The 17,672-nt window shown below is 35.1% G+C and overlaps 1 protein-coding gene across 1 annotated transcript; it reads left to right on the top strand.

Moving 5' to 3' along the window:
* Nucleotides 1-7,548: 7,548 nt before the first annotated feature.
* TSN (translin) lies at nucleotides 7,549-14,904 on the top strand. Its single transcript, XM_051985722.1, has 6 exons — nucleotides 7,549-7,769; nucleotides 8,934-9,027; nucleotides 10,017-10,113; nucleotides 10,673-10,788; nucleotides 11,547-11,626; nucleotides 12,906-14,904. Exons 1-6 carry the CDS (start codon nucleotides 7,704-7,706, stop codon nucleotides 13,137-13,139), a joined length of 687 nt encoding a protein of 228 aa, XP_051841682.1. The 5' UTR covers nucleotides 7,549-7,703; the 3' UTR covers nucleotides 13,140-14,904.
* Nucleotides 14,905-17,672: the final 2,768 nt, after the last annotated feature.

The following is a 17,672-nucleotide window of genomic DNA, read 5'->3' as shown; positions in this document are numbered from 1 at the left end:
CACATTTGCATTCCCTGATTTGAAATCCCCAAACGGAGAGCTGGCATTTCCCACAGTGCAAGGCTCTTGCCTGTGGCTTCCCTCGGCCTTATGACCAGCCTGACTTTCTCGTGGCCTTGGAACAAACTGACCCCTATAAGAAACCCAATCCACCACAATTGCACCTGTAAGTCTTAGGGAGATGATCCTGGGCACTTAGCCCATGATACCCAGAAAGTCACTTCACCATAGTTTGCCTCAGTTTCCTTATCTGTAAAATGGGATTAATAGTCCCTACCTCTCCAAGTGGGTGGGAGGATCAGGTAATGTGCCAAGTGCTTAACATAGTGCTTAGTGCTTAATAAATATTTGATTCCTCCATCTTCCCTTTCTCTATATTGAGGCAACTTGGTACATGGGAGAAACATTGCCTGCATGGAATCAAAAGACTTGTTTTTAGAGCCCACCCTCTGGTTTTTATCTAAATATAAATGATTATGCAAATCTTTTAGCCTCCTTAAATCTCAGTTTCCTCATCTGTAAAATGGGGATGGTGGTGGCAGACTAAATTGTCTTTCAGTCCGTCCCCTTCCAGTTCTACATCTGTGATAACATATACATCTATGTAGTACATGCATATTATTCAGTCATGTCTAACTTTGTGACCCCATTAGGGTTTTTTGGACAGAGATACTGGAGTGCTTTACCATACTTCAGTTCATTTTAAGATGAGGAAGCTGAGGCAAATAGGATAAAGTGATTTGCCTAAGGTCACATAGCTGGAAGTCTCAGGTCAGATTTGAATTCATGAAAATGAATATTCCTAACTTCGGACCCCATGCCTTATTCACTGCCGCATCTTGTTGCTCAAATACATATATAATCACACACACACACACACACACACACACACACACACACATATGTACCCAATAATCTCTCCTTTGAAGTTCATGCTATTCAGATCCACCTAATGAAAGTCCTGGTAGCTGTCCAGGTCACTCTTCTATTTTCCTCAATGACTTCAATATCTGTCTTAGAATTTTTCTCTTTCCCAATTTCTGTCCTCATACCTGGGATCTTTGTCATTCATATTGGTTCTCCCTTAAATATCCTAAAAGCATTTAATTCCTCAACCTAAGTAAATCTTGCCTCCTGATTCCTCTATCCCACCTTCCCAATATGCAAAAATAGGATATTATCAATCACAAACTACCTCCCTGTTAAAGAATTGTGTATTCTCCTATTCAAGCCATAATCCAATGGCTTTTCATCTCTCCTTTACATAATCTATTTTCCTTTACATAATCCTACTCCTCATCTATACTATGACATTTAATCCTTTGACCCCTCAATTCTCAGGCTATCTTCCTCCAACTAGCTACTCTCTCCTTTTTTTCCCATCCCCCAATTCAATCCTACATTGCCCTCCTCTCTTGAATCTCTAATCCCCTATCATATCACCAATCATTATACCTAGCTAATCCTCAGCCTTGTATCATTCCCCCCATTTTTAAATATATATATGTGTGCTGCTTAATGAAGGTGGAGAAAATCCTTCTCATGCAAGGATTTGTGCAACTGTTGTGATTGAGTCTACTACAGACTTGTTACATAACCTCAACAGGGCCCTTACTGCTATGAGGCAATCCTATAATAGTTCCCTTACCAATTTGCTATCCCTTCTTTCCAGAGCAACTCTTCCAATCCTTTTTATCCCTCTCCAAAACTCCTATGGCTCCTTCCTTCTCCCACACTCTCAGCTTTTCTTTTCTTTCTTTCTTCTCTACCCTTACCTCAGTCCACATGAGTTACCATACTCATACCAGCAGGTGCCCTTCCCAAAATATAAATTTTGATCATTGAAACCTTACAACACATTTTGGGGTTTAAGGACTAGAACTCAAGAAGCCTTTAATCCAAATTACTCTGGCTCTTACTAATTGACCAACAATAGAGCCCAGGCCAAGACCTTTGGTCATTATTTGGGTCTGCTCAGAGTGAATGTAAATTGCAATTGTTTGTTTTGGCCAGAAATCCTGAGGGTCTTTCCCTCTCAGATTGTTAATTTTTTTTTTTTTAACTAGGTAAAAGGCCATTCTCTGCCTCATTTATTATCTAGCTTTAATCCTTGGTGGGCATTACCTCAGTCAAATTGAGACCTGTTCAAGACCTTTATTTAAAAAGTCAAGGTCTCCCACTGAATCCAGGGCCACCTCCGGTCCTCCTGATCTATATTTGGCCACTCTAGATGGCTCTAGAAAGGAGATGGAAGCAGGGAACCTTGCACAGCCTCCCTCACCTAACTCCAATTCATTTGCATGTCATGACATCATCTCCCTGATGTCAGGGTTTCTTCAAAATTGGTAGGACAAACAACAATTTCTCAGCTGGGAATCTACCTCATTTTACAGAAAAAAAAAAAACTGAGGCCATTCACTATGAACTCCCTCTTTCTCTCTCCTATCACTCTGATGTCTTTTGTCACTATCTCCTCCTTCACTTGTTCCACATAATGAAACCTTACTCCCTACCAAAGTTAACCCCTCTACTTATTTGTGATCCCATTTCATCTTATCTCCTCCAACAGACTGTCTCCTCTATCATCACATTCTTTGATTTTCAGTCTTTCCCTCTCTACTGGCTCATTTCCTACTGCCTGCAAAAAGCTGTTGTCTCTCACTTGATCCTTCCATCCCTGCTATTTATTATCCTAAAAATTTTTTTGCCCTTTGTAACCAAATTCTATAATAAGTGCTTCCACTTTTTATTCTTTTACTCTCTTCTTGACAACTTATAATATGACTTCTTACCTTCTCCAAAATTACTAATGGTTTCTTAGTTTGTCAAATATGACCTCTTCAAAACCCTCATACTCTTTGACCTTTCTGTAGCTGCTGACATTTTTGATCACTCTGATAGTCTCTTTTCTATAGGTTTTTAGGACATTACCCTTTTGGTTTTCCTTCATCTATCTGACCAATCATGACTCTTTTGTTGGATTCTCCTCTAGATCATAGCCTTTAACAGAGGATGTCCCATACACTCCTCTGTCCTGGGCTCTTTTCTCCCTTTATTCTACTTTGCTTGGGGATCTCATCAGCTTTCGTGTATTTAATTATCAGCTCTATGCTGATGATTCTCAAGAGAGACTTGAACTGGGATCTATTGTTGGCTAGTCAATGAGAGCCCGAGTTATTTGGGTTTTGTAAAGAGCAGGAACTTTGAAGAAATATACTTAAGGCTCAGTATGATTGATTTAAACAAAGTGTTAAGGCAGTGGAATTGATAAGACAATGGTTACATAGTTTAGCATGTGAGTTCTCTAGTTCAGTATGATTGATTTAATCTTACAACAAATAATGATTCCCTAGTGATATAACGATTGGCTTATACTCAGTATACTGTAATGATGTAATGGTTATAGAGCATATAAACTGGGAACAAATTGAGCCAGAAAGAACTTCAAGATAGACCATTGTGGTGGCTCTTTTGCATTCCTGCACTAAACTAAGACCCATTCCGGAGGGCTTCCAGAAAGTTAGCGAGCTCCAGGCAAGGAGACAGACTGTGAAGGTAACAATAAAGACTTTTGGACTTTATCTCTGGATATTCGTGGTGATTACTCTGCTGAAACAAAGGCTGGTCCCAAGATTTCCAGAAAGCTAACCAGAACACTACAGGGTTTAAAGGATGTTAAACAAATTTTAAGTTAAGAAGAACCTCATTAGTGATGTTTTATTGATTTGAGCATTTCAAGATCTTATTATATCTTTTAAATGACTGTGGAAAGATGAAAGCCAATGAATAATATTAGTATAAGAATTATATATAAATAAATACATACATATATTTGGGATAATCAGATAAGATAAGCCTCCAAACTTTAAACTCCAAGCTCTACGTTCACAGTTCATTAACCTGTTATAAAATTCATTTGGTTAAATACAAGAATGCTGACTCTATCTTTAGTCCTGTGGGACAAAGACCAACATAGGTAAGTATCTGGACCTCCATCCTCTTTTGCTTAATCACTGTGGCCAAGCCAGCATAGGTGGAAGGTCCTCATATGACATAGAAAGTATCCCAACTTATTTTGCCCCTCCCCCAATATAAGAAGACACCTATCTTAGGAGCACTTAGTGATGACCCCTTGCCTTACCCATCCTGTGATCACATGTGTGGTTACATCATTTCTGGCCCTCCTGGAGATTGTATTTTATTTTTTCTCTCCTGTGAATCCTGGTATCAAAAAAGTAAGGCCCTAGGGACAATCTTAGGTCATCAGGAAGATATGAGGTCCCACTCATTAAAGTACACATCATCCTTTAATAAATGGTTATTGAGTCAGCACTCTGACTCAGAATTTCTTGCAGATTGGACATTTTTGGGGCCACAGTCTTCTCTTTAGATTTTAAACTACTTGAGGGTAAGAAATGCCTTTTGTCTCTTTTTGTATAGTAGGTGCTTAATAAATGTTAATTGATGGATTGATAGATTGCTTGATTGACTCCTAGTTGTCTCTAGACCCCACTTTGAGAACTGCTGCTCTAGTGAACATAATGCTAACTTGAGATTCAGAAAACCAAATCACTGCTCTGCCACTTAATTGAGTGATCTTGATCAAATACCTTATTCTCTTTGGTCTTTAGTTTCCTATCTATAAAATAAAATGAATGACCTCTATTTGCACTGTTGGAGGAAGTATCCATCTCAATAAAAGATTTTGAATCCACTGAATCAACCAAGCATTTAAATATTTGTTCTGACATTGGCTGAAATACTGGTGAGGATTCAAAGACAAAAAACAGGGAAAAAAAATAATGAGTTCTTTTTTAGCTACAGGATCATAGATTTTGTCATGAGAATTTGTTTCCTTTTATTAGTTTAGTGTCAAAGTTATTCCTTCTGTAACTTTTGTTCAATTGAAAGCCCATCTTGTGTTAATATTAACCTCACCCAACCAAAACCTGACATATAGGAACTGGAAATTTACTTAAAAGCCTTAAACATTCCTTAGATAAGAAAAATCTCCACTGTCCCTAATTTCTTAGCTATATAAAAATCTCTCCCCTACTTGTGAACCCTTTAATTGTAGTTTAATTTGTAACTGATTTAGTTTACCTGTGTGTGTTAGTTATGAAATTATGACTCTTAAGTTTATTCAGCTTTTGTAACATTGAAGGAAACATCAGATTATCTTTTTTTTTAAGAGAGAAATGTCCTAGATCACAATATATAAAAGAATTATTTCTGTCTCTCTAACATAATTTTGCTATAAGAGACCTTAGAATCCTAATGGTTATTCAGATTTTTTTGGTGAGATGTGAATGTATGCATAAGTTTAATAATAAAAACTGTCTTTTCTTTTTTTATTGAAACTTATTGTTTTTAAAACATATTTAAGGGTAATTTTTCACCAGGGACCCTTGCAAAATCTTGTATTCCAATTCCCTCCTTCTCCTCAACCCCTTCTCTAAATGGCAAGTAATCCAGTGGATGTTAAACATGGTAAATCAAATATAGGCATACATATTTAATTATTTTGTTGCATAAGAAAATCAGATTAAAAAGGAAAAAAATGAGAAAGAAAATAAAATTCAAGCAAACAACAACAAAAGAAGTGAAAATGCTATGTTGTGGTCCAGACTCAGTTCCCACAATCCTCTCTCTGGGTGTAGATAGCTCTCATCACAAGATCTTGACACTAGCCTGAATTGTTTCATTGTTAAGAAGAGCTGAGTTCATCAGAATTGATCATCATATAATTTTGCTATTGCTGTGTATAATCTCCTGGTTCTACTCACTTCACTTAGCATTAGTTCATATAAGTCTCTCCAGGCCTTTCTGAAATCATCTGCTGATTGTTTCTTACAGAACAATAATATTCCAAAACATTCATATACCATAATTTATTCAGCCATTCTCCAATTGATGGGCATCCACTCAGTTTCTAGTTTCTTGGCACTACAAAAAGGGCTGCCACAAACATGTTTACACATATGGGTCCCTTTCCCTGCTTTAAGATCTCTTTAGGATACAAGTCCAGTAGAAACACTGCTGGATCAAGGGTATGCAGTATGGACAGTTTGATAACCTCGCGCATAGTTTAAGTTTTTTCTTTGATTCTATAATTTCTCTGTTGGGGTAAACATATATTTTGGCATCCATTATACACTACATAGATTCTGGAGAAATTTCTCCCCTAACAATTTAGAGCTGGAAGACACCTAAAGTCAGCAATAACTCCTTCATTTTACAATTGTGGAAACTCAGGTCCAAAGAAGTTAAAGGACTTGCCCAGCATGATGACATAAGATAGGACTCATTATAGATTTTTTTTTTTTTTTAGGGCATTAAAATTATTTCTTCCATCTGGGAGCTTAAAATTTGTCTGTTACTGGTTTTCATCTTTCCCCAATCATTTAAAAGATGTAGTAAGACCTTCATATGCTCAAGTACAATAAACACCACTAAATTCCTCTTAATTTAGAGTGTGTGATAATTCTGACAGTTCAATATCTATGATTCTTCTTGCCTAGAAACTATGAAACTTAACCTAGAAATTTTATTGTGGGGATAGGAAACTTTTTGTGATTTTAAAATTTATTTTTGCTCTGTATTCCCATTTATTACTTTGATTTAGAATAAGCATTGGATATGATGTTACATTCATTCCTTTAACATTCTGGCCTTTCCATTAATTTCCCTTACTATACCACTGAAGCTTCCTCACTTCTGCCCTTCTCACACTCCCTCTGACTGGCTGCTTCCTCCCAGAATTCTCATTTTAAGGTTATCTCTCAGGTCAGCCATATCTTTCCTCCTCTCCAGAATGAGCACTTGTGTTTTCAGACTTTGCCAACATTCCCCCTCATCCCCACCTGCTTCCTTTCGTGTGTTTACCATTAGAGTGTAAGCTCTTAGGGCTGGCACTTTCTTCCTGCTTTTATTTGTATTTCAAGTGTTTAGTTCAGTACCCAGCACATTGTGAGAGCCTAATAGATACTTAATTTGGATGTTCTTTCCTCCCATCTCTTAGTGCTTTTATTACTGTATTATAAAAATGATCAACTAAGAATTTATTATTCCGTCGAAAAATATTTTGAAATCACAGAGAAGTTTTCCACTTCGTTTTCCACTTTTCACTTCACTATCAGGAGAAACGCAATGCCTGCAATACTGCTTGTTATTATTATTATTTTTTTAAAGCTGTTGGAATAATTGCTAAGGACGCCACGAATACGGCACTTTTCAACGCCTTTAAATCCACTGGTTCCTCCTCCTTCTTCCTCCTCCCTAACATAGGACCATGTGCTGGAGGGGGGGAGCGGGGTGGTCTACTCTTCAGGATATCTAAAATAGTGCCTGTTCAAAATTCTTGGACAACAACTCCCATCTCTGTAGTCGCTTAGCATCCCCACCACCTCATTCGGGAAGAGCTCTAGAATGTGGCTAGACCCCTAGCAGCCGGCAAGATTCGCTTTCATAGTCCGGGAAATAAACGGATATCAATATCAGGCAATTTGGAGGGCAGTCTCTCACTGCCCCTGGCGCGCCGAGAGGTCAGCGAGGACCCCTGCGACGGCTGCGACGACGGACTCGTGGGCGTGAAAAGCGGGAGTCTGGGCGGCAGATTTTCTGTAGTTGTTTTATAAACTAGGCTTCTTTCTATTTGCTCGTTAGCCTTCTCCTAATCAGTGTTACCCGCTGCCTTCAACAGCATGTCTGTGAGCGAGATCTTCATTGAACTGCAGGGATTCCTGGCTGCTGAGCAGGACATCCGAGAGGCGAGGCTTTCCCCGGGTTTTCCACTCGGCCTCTTCCCCCTCCGTCCCCCGTTTCTTGTCTCCCCCCCATCCCCAGCCTCGTTAAACCTTTGTCCCTTGGGCCTTTCCTCTCTCCCCTCCCTCCCAGCTCTCCTCATCCTGCGCTTCCCTTAGTGGGGTGCTCAGGCTCTTTCCCCGTAGCTTCTTGCAGGCCTGTGCTCGTGCCCCGCCCCCTCCGGCTTTTGCTTTTCCTTTCTACCTAAGAAAATTGCAGGCCAGTTTTGCACCTCATCCAGGAAATTTTGTTAAATTTAGTTACTCATTCCAACTTCTTTACCTATAACATCTGGTTTCTAGAACCTGAAACATGCATCTGCAGCATCATGGCAATGATCATAATAAGCGTAGGGATCGAAGAGTACATATTTTATTTAGTCCAATCTAATAATTTTACAGATGGGTAAATTGAGACCTAGCGAGGGGAATGTGACTCGCCTGAGTTATATTCGTAGTAAATACATCCTTTGACTCCAAATCCATTGCTCTTTGTGCTGCTCCTCGAGTTTTAAACTCAGAGCAGAAAAGGAAGATTAGAGAGTGTTGGGATTTTGGGATGGGGGTGGCAAAGAAAAGGCTAAAATCCAGTTTGATTCCCAGTCATCTAAATAGTCCAAATCCCTGGAGATTAAGATTTTTTTGGTCAATGTTCTTGGAAAACATTACACCGAGGACAGCATCATGTCAAAAATTTACAAAACATGGAGAGTGTGGGCTTTGTCTCTATTTGCATCAATTAAGTGGAACCATCTTTTCTTTCCCTAATGACCCCCCCCTTCCACCCCGATTTAATTTTATATTCTAAGTTTTTGTTTGTTGATGGTAATGGGCTTTTAAAAAGTTTTGATGGCTTCTGTGAATGAAAAATACAGAAAAGTGAATTTTTTTTTTTTTTTTTTTTTTTAGCAATTGTGAGCTTATAGGGCTTTTAATGTTCGATTTATTTAGTATGTGGGAACAAGTGATAATGATTTGAACTTTACAGGTTTTTTCATTTGAATATTAATTAAGTAGATGGTATTTTTAGTGGGAAGTGTGAAAAGCTAAAGCTGTATGAGTTTAAACTTGTAGTGCTAGAGATTATATTAAATTTATTTAATAATTTAATTTTTCATTCTCTTCCCTCAGGAAATCCGGAAAGTTGTGCAGAGTTTAGAGCAGACAGCCCGAGAAATTTTAACTTTGCTTCAAGGGGTTCATCAAGGTGCTGGATTTCAGGACAGTGAGTTCATATTTGTTTTGATATTGGTATTAGAGAGATCATTGCTTCTACAGTATATGCATTTCCAGCCAATGATTGTAATTCACACATTGTACACATGTATGGCCTTGTATTTTCTGTTTAAAATGACCATTTTGCTTTTAATGATGTTTATGAATTTAAGGAGTAAGTTGCTATTTATTTTTTAGGTTTACTGAATTCTAAGGTTGGTTTGTATCTTTAAATGACTTTGGATATCTGTATTATATAATTTGTTATTTAAAAATCCTATGATGAAATTCCACTAAAACTATGCCTCTGGCATTTGAGAGTTATAATTTACTTCTTTTGTTTTATAGTGTCCCTAGTTGAGTGTGCTGTGGTTTGTATTTATAAACTAAAGGTAATAAGTATTGTTTCTGATTCAAGGGTTTTACAATCAGCTCCATGAATTAGAAGCAAATTTGTGTCAAAAGTCAAATTGAAGATCCTTATGCATAGCATGAGCCCATGTAGTTGAAATGTAGTTTATTATAATACTTTTTCCTGCATTTGTTGATGACATCGATAACCACTGGCTCATTGAAGGAAAGGGGCTGGCTGATAAGACTCAATATAAGGTGAAAAAAAGATGTTAGTTATCACAGTTACCATAATTAATATTATGAAAAATAATATCAAGAGTAATTTGCATCTTTCTGAGGAAAATTTTTGTCTCCTCATTATATCTTTTCCTTAATCCTCATGTTCTCCTCTTTTTTCAATTTGTACATAAACTAGTTTTCCATGGCTGTTTTTAAATTGGTTAGTCACTGTCGCTTTGAAAGTCAAGGTTATTCTTTTCAGACTCAGTTGAGTTAGTAGAAATGTATATTAACAATGGTTCTGAAGCAAAAAATATGTTGCTTTGTTTCCAGGTACTTTACATATGGAGACAATTTAGGCTAGAACCTTATGTGATATTCAGTCTTGCCTTCATTTCTTAATTTTGATCATCTTTTTACGATCAGTTCCAAAGAAATGTCTGAAAGCTCGAGAACATTTTGACACAGTAAAAACACAGCTCACATCTCTGAAGACCAAGTTCCCTGCTGAACAGTACTACAGGTTTGTGAGAAATTTAATGTGTTTTGTAGAAAACCAAAGTAGAAAATGTCTCATTGATGTTATTAGTAAGCTACACCTGAAACTCTGCAAACACTCTGCTGAGGAGTCAGATGACAGATGGGAGGGATTGGCCTTTTATATTTAAAGATGAAATGAAATAATAAAGTCTTATAGACTTTTTTGAAGAAATGAAATAATATCTTATTTTATAGATTTATTCTATGTGAGAGTCTGGTGACATTTAGCCAAAATTTTAGAATTCAGCTGTTTCAATTTCCATTAATTTTTAAGAAAGACAAATATCTCAGAATCTGAGTAGTGAGCCTTGTTTTTCAGGTAAAGATGGTTGGAAACCAGTGAAATTAGTTTACTTGTTTGACTTTACAAGACAGAGCTATGACAGCTAGGATGAGAGCCCAGTTCCACAAACTCCCAGACATTACTTTAGGAAGCATTTCTAATTTGGCTACAGTGATGTTGAACAAGAAGATAACTTGAGGTGGGAATGGAATTTTTCTAATTTACACAAGTTTTAATTTATATGCTTATTTCATTGTAGATTTCATGAGCATTGGCGGTTTGTATTGCAACGCTTGGTCTTCCTGGCGGCATTTGTTGTGTATTTGGAAACAGAAACACTTGTGACCCGAGAAGCAGTTACAGAAATACTTGGCAGTAAGTTTGTTCTTAAATTTAAATTAATAATGATCTATGTAATTTGGGAGGAGAGTAAATTTTTAAAAATGTTTTCAAGGAAAGATACCATGGTATTTATTTTTGAGGAAGAAAAAAAAAACTTAGACATGATTGAATAGTTTAATTTGTCATGTTCACAGCTGACTTGAGGGGCATTTAAAAAATTAATTAAAAAAAAATCTCAATTCAGAAAAGTTTATTATATCTCTCCATCTTATTTTTTATAACATTTTATAACATTAGCTAAGTTATAACAGACATCTTTTCACATTATATTGGGTCTGGTTAGCCAGCCCCTGAGAAAAAAGAGAAAAAGCCTCTTGTAAGGAATGTGCATAGTCAAGCAAAACATTCCCTCATTGGTCATGGTCCCAGGAAGATGTGTCTCCCTCTGCACCCTGAGTCCATCATATTATGGTCTATCACATGTTTCCTCTGGAATCCTGGTGGGTCATTGTGTTGATCCTAATTCTTAAATCTTTTTTGAAGTTTTTTGTCTTTGCAATAGTGTCATTGTTTAAAGTGTTCTGGTTCTATTCATTTCATTCTGCATTAGTTCATAGAAATCTTGCCAGGTTTCTTTTAAATTATGTCTTTATAACATTCATGCATCATAACTTGTTAATCTCTTCCCCAATTACCCTGTGGGAGGGAGGGGGGATAATTTGAATGTGCTATTATATTGGAAACAAATTATATGTGGAGCATAACCTTACTTTTAATGTGACATTTTTTAGTTGAACCTGATCGAGAAAGAGGATTTCATTTGGATATTGAAGACTATCTCTCTGGAGTGCTAATTCTTGCTAGTGAACTGGTAAGAGAACACTAATTTGTCTTTTAAAAAAATCAGCTTTTTGAACTATCAAAGGATAGCCAGTGAATATTAAATACTGTTAGCATATTAAGTCTCCTATCATCCAACAAATGTTATTGAACATATATATTTCCACAGCCCTCATTGAATAATTACTGAGTTAAAATTATGTACCAAGCACTATGCCAGATCTTTTCAGAGATACATGCAATATATCCATGCTCTCCAGTAATATATGATCTATTGGATGACCATATGAAAAGTTAATTAACCACAAGGTAATAAAATGAGTGTTATAATGTAGACGATACTCTATGATTTCCTTCCTTAAGATACAGTCTAATGAGAAAAAAATTAAATGCATGAAATATTGTTGGCAAGAGAGGATGTCATCAAATGTACCTTTTACGGTAAAGACTATAAATGTGATAGAAATTCAAAAAAGAGAATGCAGTTAGTATAACCTGAAATCATAAGGAAGATTTTCTAAATAGAAGGATTCTAGTAATATAATAAGGACATAGTAATATGGGTTTGAAGAGAATTGGTTTTAAGATAATATTACTTATTATTACATTACATTAATATTACAACAATAAAATTAAGATAATTTTAATGTTGGATTCTTAAAATTTTCTTTCTCTTGCTTTTGTGGGACTGGTACAGTGATAATAATGACAACATTTATATGCTTACAACAACTCTTTTTGTTAGATAGTGAATATTTTCATCCCCATTATACTGATGGGCAACTGAAGCTTAGAGAAGTTATGACTAGTTCAGGGTCACATAGCTGGTAAATATTAAAGGTAGGAATTGATAATTTTCTGACTATCATTTTACCATACCAATATGTTTTTCAGTATGAACTATTTAGAAGACTTCACTAATTCTATTCATCTCTAACTAGATTTATGAAAACAGCTGAACTTCTGAGGTCTTTATTAATTTTCATTTGCCTTGTACAATAGTATAAATGAGTTTTAATCAATAATCCTGGTACACACATGATTCAGCCTACTTTAGATATGATTGGATAAATCTTAGAAGGTGTTTATAATAAATTTTAACAAGTCTTAAGTAAGCTGAAATTATTTCCAAATAGTTTACTTTAATTGAGAATCTGTATTTATTTAACAGTATAGAGAGGTGGGGATTTGATTTGAAATACCTAGGCATCCTCTCTCCTCCTTTTTTAGAATTATATTTCAAGTTACGTAGTGCTAAAAGGTAGCATTTTAATGATATATTACAATTTTTTTTCCCTTTCTGTTTACAGTCTCGTCTCTCAGTTAACAGTGTCACTGCTGGGGACTATGCCCGTCCTCTTCATATCTCTACTTTCATTAATGAGCTAGATTCTGGCTTCCGACTCCTGAACTTAAAAAATGATTCACTGAGAAAACGATATGATGGCCTGAAGTATGATGTGAAGAAAGTAGAAGAAGTGGTCTATGACTTGTCAATCCGAGGTTTCAATAAGGAAGCAGCAGCTGCTTGTACAGAGAAATAGATTTCCTACTTGTTGACCTTGCTTACCTCTGATAGTTGCCAGTGAGGGATGGGAGCTTTAATAATCCCTCTCCTGTGGTAGTTTAGAAGATGCAAATGCTAAAAACTTCTCTTTATTTTCTTACCAGTTGCATGGTGCAGGTATAAGAAATGAGACACTTTTTTAAAGGAAAAAAAAAAAGCCTTCAGAAGGACAGAATTCCCTTTGTTTGAGTGAACCTATTCTATAATTTAGTGTATTTCAGTTCTGCCAACAGTAGTGACTGCCAACTTCTCGGTAAAAATAGTTCTCATGTTAATCCTGACTTCCTTGACTTATTGTATTGAGTGTTTGATGTCTTGCTTGTACATTTTTCCCTCTGTGATAATTCCTACTCTTTACATATCCCAAAAGACAGATCATTCATGCCTGGATCTGGCATGAACTTATAAATAGACAATTAAAAAGAATTTTTATAAAATTAAAAAATATATAAAACATGCTTTCTGGTTAAATAATGCTTTTGTTAATTCAAGTCCTGTGAATGAATTGAGTGTCAAAAGTTTTATATGGGAAGTATTTCTTAAGTATTCTTAATATTTGTAAAAATAAGATTTGATTTGCATAATCAAGCTAGAAATTATTTGAGAAGGTGAAGTGTCTATATAGGTGTTAGTTTTTGGTGATTTTTTTTGGACCCTCTTTAAAGGATGCTATTAGGCTCAAACAAAAATTTAATCTTTAAAAAAACCTTTGCATTTTGATGTTGCCAGAATGATTCATTTTCATAAGAATTACCATAAGAACAGTCTGTTTTAAGTTATAATCACATGCTTCATATGATAGATGCCTAGATGACAAATCACATTTCTAGAAATATCATCATTTGTTTTTGCAGAAATTTAAATATTTTTTGCAGAAATTTACATATTTATATTACATAAATGAGAATTCAATAGCTTGTACCTTGTGTAAAAGAAAGGTATTACCCTTAATACTGTACTTGTGAGGTATGATTAATCTCAAATTGAATGCCATTGGTTTCCTAAGTACCAGTATCAGATTTTAGATTGATGAATTTTGGTACATTATTTCAGCTTTCTCTTTTTCAATTGGTAGGCTGAATTAAGGATACACTCCATCAGTTATTCATGGATGTAATGAATGTTATTAAGACTTTAACTATACTGCTTAGAGTTAATTGAAGGAAAGTTGTCATTCTTTATACTTGTAATACAAAGTAGTTAATAGCCTAGAGGTTGAATAATAGTCATTCTGTTTGTAACATAGAACAAACACAACCATAATTTAAATTAAGGATTTTGGCCTTTTTGCTAAGGAAAATAGAAACAGTGACACAAGTTATTATAGAGATTAATTTATAAACTGTTGACAGCATATAATTTACAGACTATTGACAGCTGTGAATTTTAAAGATAATCAATGGGAAACATTTTTGAGAACTCTTTCAAAATAGTGGATTGTAGAAAGGTCTGCTTTAAAGGACTTAGAAAGATGCTCAGGCAGGTGAAGCAAGGCATTTAAAATAATATCACTATCAGATCTGAAAAGAAAAGGCTTTTCACTTACATGATCTAAAGAAGATGGGGAGTTGATATCAAATTTTAAAAAAATATTGATTCTGCTTGAGAGTGTCCAAAGTTCTGTGGGAAAAATGCATTCAAATGGGAGGACAAGTTGATTTTTGAATGTGTGTTTTGTTTATTTGTTTTGCTGTATTGCTGTCATATAAGAAATAAATTTTTTTTATTATTTGTAGTGGTAATCAGTAGTATGATATGAGAATATTTTACATAGAAACTTATTTTCTATAGTTTGGGGCTATAGAAGGATGAGGTTTGAATGTGCACACATTAAATATGCCATGAAAGATTCAATACTGGTCATAAGAAAGTAACATGCTCTAACAGTTTCTAATGTAACACTTTACAGTAATTTAATTTTTTTACTTTACAGTAAAGTAATGCTTTAACACATAGCAATCTGTCCCTTGCTATGTGTTAAAAGTTTGGTCCAGGAATCAGAATTATTTGATTTATGACATAAAGAGAAACAACAATTATGGTTTTAGCATGACACAAGTTTGGTCACACTTTTAGAATTAAAACAGGGTGGGAGGACATGAAAGGATTTGCAGCTTGTCAGATTTTGAAGGGACCTAAACTCCATTTTATTGTCTTGGTGTTAAAAAAAAAAATGAGGGCAGGGGATGAAAGAATCATTTTTTATTTTAGAATGAATAGTTTCTATATATATTAGCTTTAGCTTCCATGGAAATGCAGTAAATGGTGGAATAAGTATACTTTAGGTACAGGCTTGCCAGAGACAATTTTTGTGAATTTGTCTTTAATGAAAGCATTTGAAAAGATTTCCAAATTGGTCAAGATCCCCTCATGTTCTCAGACTTGTTTCATACAACTTGTTTTAATGTAGCATTGGTAAGAATCTTGAATAAGGAAACAGTCAACAATATGATTACATAATTTAGGTCAATTTTATCTAATAGAATCTTAGTCGTTTAATCTTTCAGAAATGCTTAGGGAGTCATTCTCAAAACCACTCAGTCCATCTTGGACCACTCCTAACAGAGCTTCTCCAAACTAATCGAAGATGTGACCTGATGGAACCAAAACAGCTTCTTAATGATATCTATTACTTTACTGATCCCATAACGGGATGGGGAAAGGCAATGAACATGAAGTATTTTTCATCCAAGCCTGGTTACCAGTCATAATCTACTTTCTAGGGCCTTGACTTTTTAACTTTTCTAAAGGGAAATTATTTAGGTATTGATCTTGCTTTAAAGAAATGTTTTGAAAACTAAATATAATGTTTCTTTTGTAATCTTAAATATTTTATTTCACACATATAAAAACATGAAAAGAGATCTGTAGGCTTTATCAGACCCAGATGGGTCCATGACATGAAAAAACCTGCTCTAGATCTAGGAGAAAGGAGGGGTGGGGATGAAAATTTTAGACTCTTGAGAAAATTGGTTAGATAATGATACAAGTTTTCTTTCTTCAGGTAAGTCTAGAAAATATTTTAAACTATAGAAACATTTAGAAGAAAAATGTTTATTTTAAAAAATATTTCAAGGGCAGCTAGGTGGTGCAGTGCATAGAGCACCAGCCCTGAAGTCAGGGGGACCTAAGTTCAACTCTGGCCTTAAGACACTTAACACTTCCTAGCTGTGGGACCCTGGGCAAGTCACTTAATCCCAATTGCCTCAGAGGGAAAATTTTTTTTTCAGTTGACTGAGAAGGTTGTTTAATAGAACCTAGAGGAAACCAAGATTATCTTATTCTTCCCTCTGAAAATTCACCTGTTTCAATTATATCCTTAATTTCCACTTCTCTTCTGGACACTGAAGGTAGAATGGAAAGAACAGATAGAAGACATTTTAAATAATCCACAAGGCCTGAAGAATCTACAGTATTTGAAGACTAGATGTAGAAGCCAAGGTGATTGGTATAGAAATTTTAAGAGTGGTACCATTATTAGCAATAGGGAAGCCAGGAAGATGTTCCAGTTTTGGTGGTATTGGGGAGTGATTTTGATGTAGGACATGTTTGGTTTGGGGATATTCAGAAGGAAATAACAAACAGATTGGAGTTAATGAAACAAGTTAAAAATGAGGAATAAAGTGAAAAGATAATACCTTTAATTTCTACTGGACATATTTCTATTTTAAAATATAATTGATTTCATATTTTTGATTTTTTTCCTCAATAGTATTTTATTTTTCTAAATGTAAAGATTTCAACATTTTTGTAAGATTTTGTGTTCCACTTTTTTTTCTCCCTTCCCTTTATCTCCCCCCTTCCCAAGATAGTAAGCAATCTGATACAGGTTTGGATTTTTTTTTTTTAAATATGTATAATTGAGTCTGCATCTGCCTAAAGCCAATTTTTCATGTCTTTGAGTTGAACCCAGGAACTTAACTTTCCCTTTGATTTGGCTTAAATTAGTTTTAAAAGTTCTCTCTCATACTAATACCCTCTGGGATACTTTCTGGATATCTGTTTATTAAGCCTAACAAGTTAATTTACCATTCCTAAAATATGTAATCCATTCCTGTCTATCATCATATAGGTAGGAGTTTTTAAAAAGGTATTAAAAAATTATATGTAGAGACAGTTTTAAATATTTATTTTCACAAACTTTTGAGCTCAATTTTTTTCTCTTCATTATTCCTAAAATGATAAGCATATTATTAGTCATGTTATAAAGGAAGAAACAGACCAAAAGGAAAAAAAAAAAAAAACATGAAAAAAGTAAAGTGAAAACAGTATGTTTTGATATGCATTCAGATTATAGTTCTTTCTCTGGATGTGGATTGCATTTTCCATGATGAGTCCTTTGAAATTATTTGGATCATTGTATCTTGAGAAAAGAGTTGTTATTAATAGTTCATATTGCTGTTACTTAGTACAATGTTGTTCTACTTTTGCTCATTTTGCATCAGTTCACATAAATCTTTCCAGATTTTTCTGAAATCTGACTTTTTATCATTTCTTACTGCATAATAGG

This window comes from Antechinus flavipes, chromosome 3 (assembly GCF_016432865.1).
Source record: "Antechinus flavipes isolate AdamAnt ecotype Samford, QLD, Australia chromosome 3, AdamAnt_v2, whole genome shotgun sequence".
NCBI classification, from domain to species: Eukaryota; Metazoa; Chordata; class Mammalia; order Dasyuromorphia; family Dasyuridae; genus Antechinus; species Antechinus flavipes.
This window is presented reverse-complemented; position numbering and strand designations above follow the sequence as displayed.

What these genes read in the sequence shown, in the direction of transcription:
- TSN (XM_051985722.1), top strand. Translation starts at nt 7,704, where the DNA reads ATGTCTGTGAGCGAGATCTTCATTGAACTGCAGGGATTCCTGGCTGCT. An exon ending in CTGAGCAGGACATCCGAGAG is followed by an intron (nt 7,770 to 8,933) that starts GCGAGGCTTTCC and finishes CTCTTCCCTCAG; the next exon opens with GAAATCCGGAAAGTTGTGCA. An exon ending in TAATTCTTGCTAGTGAACTG is followed by an intron (nt 11,627 to 12,905) that starts GTAAGAGAACAC and finishes TTCTGTTTACAG; the next exon opens with TCTCGTCTCTCAGTTAACAG.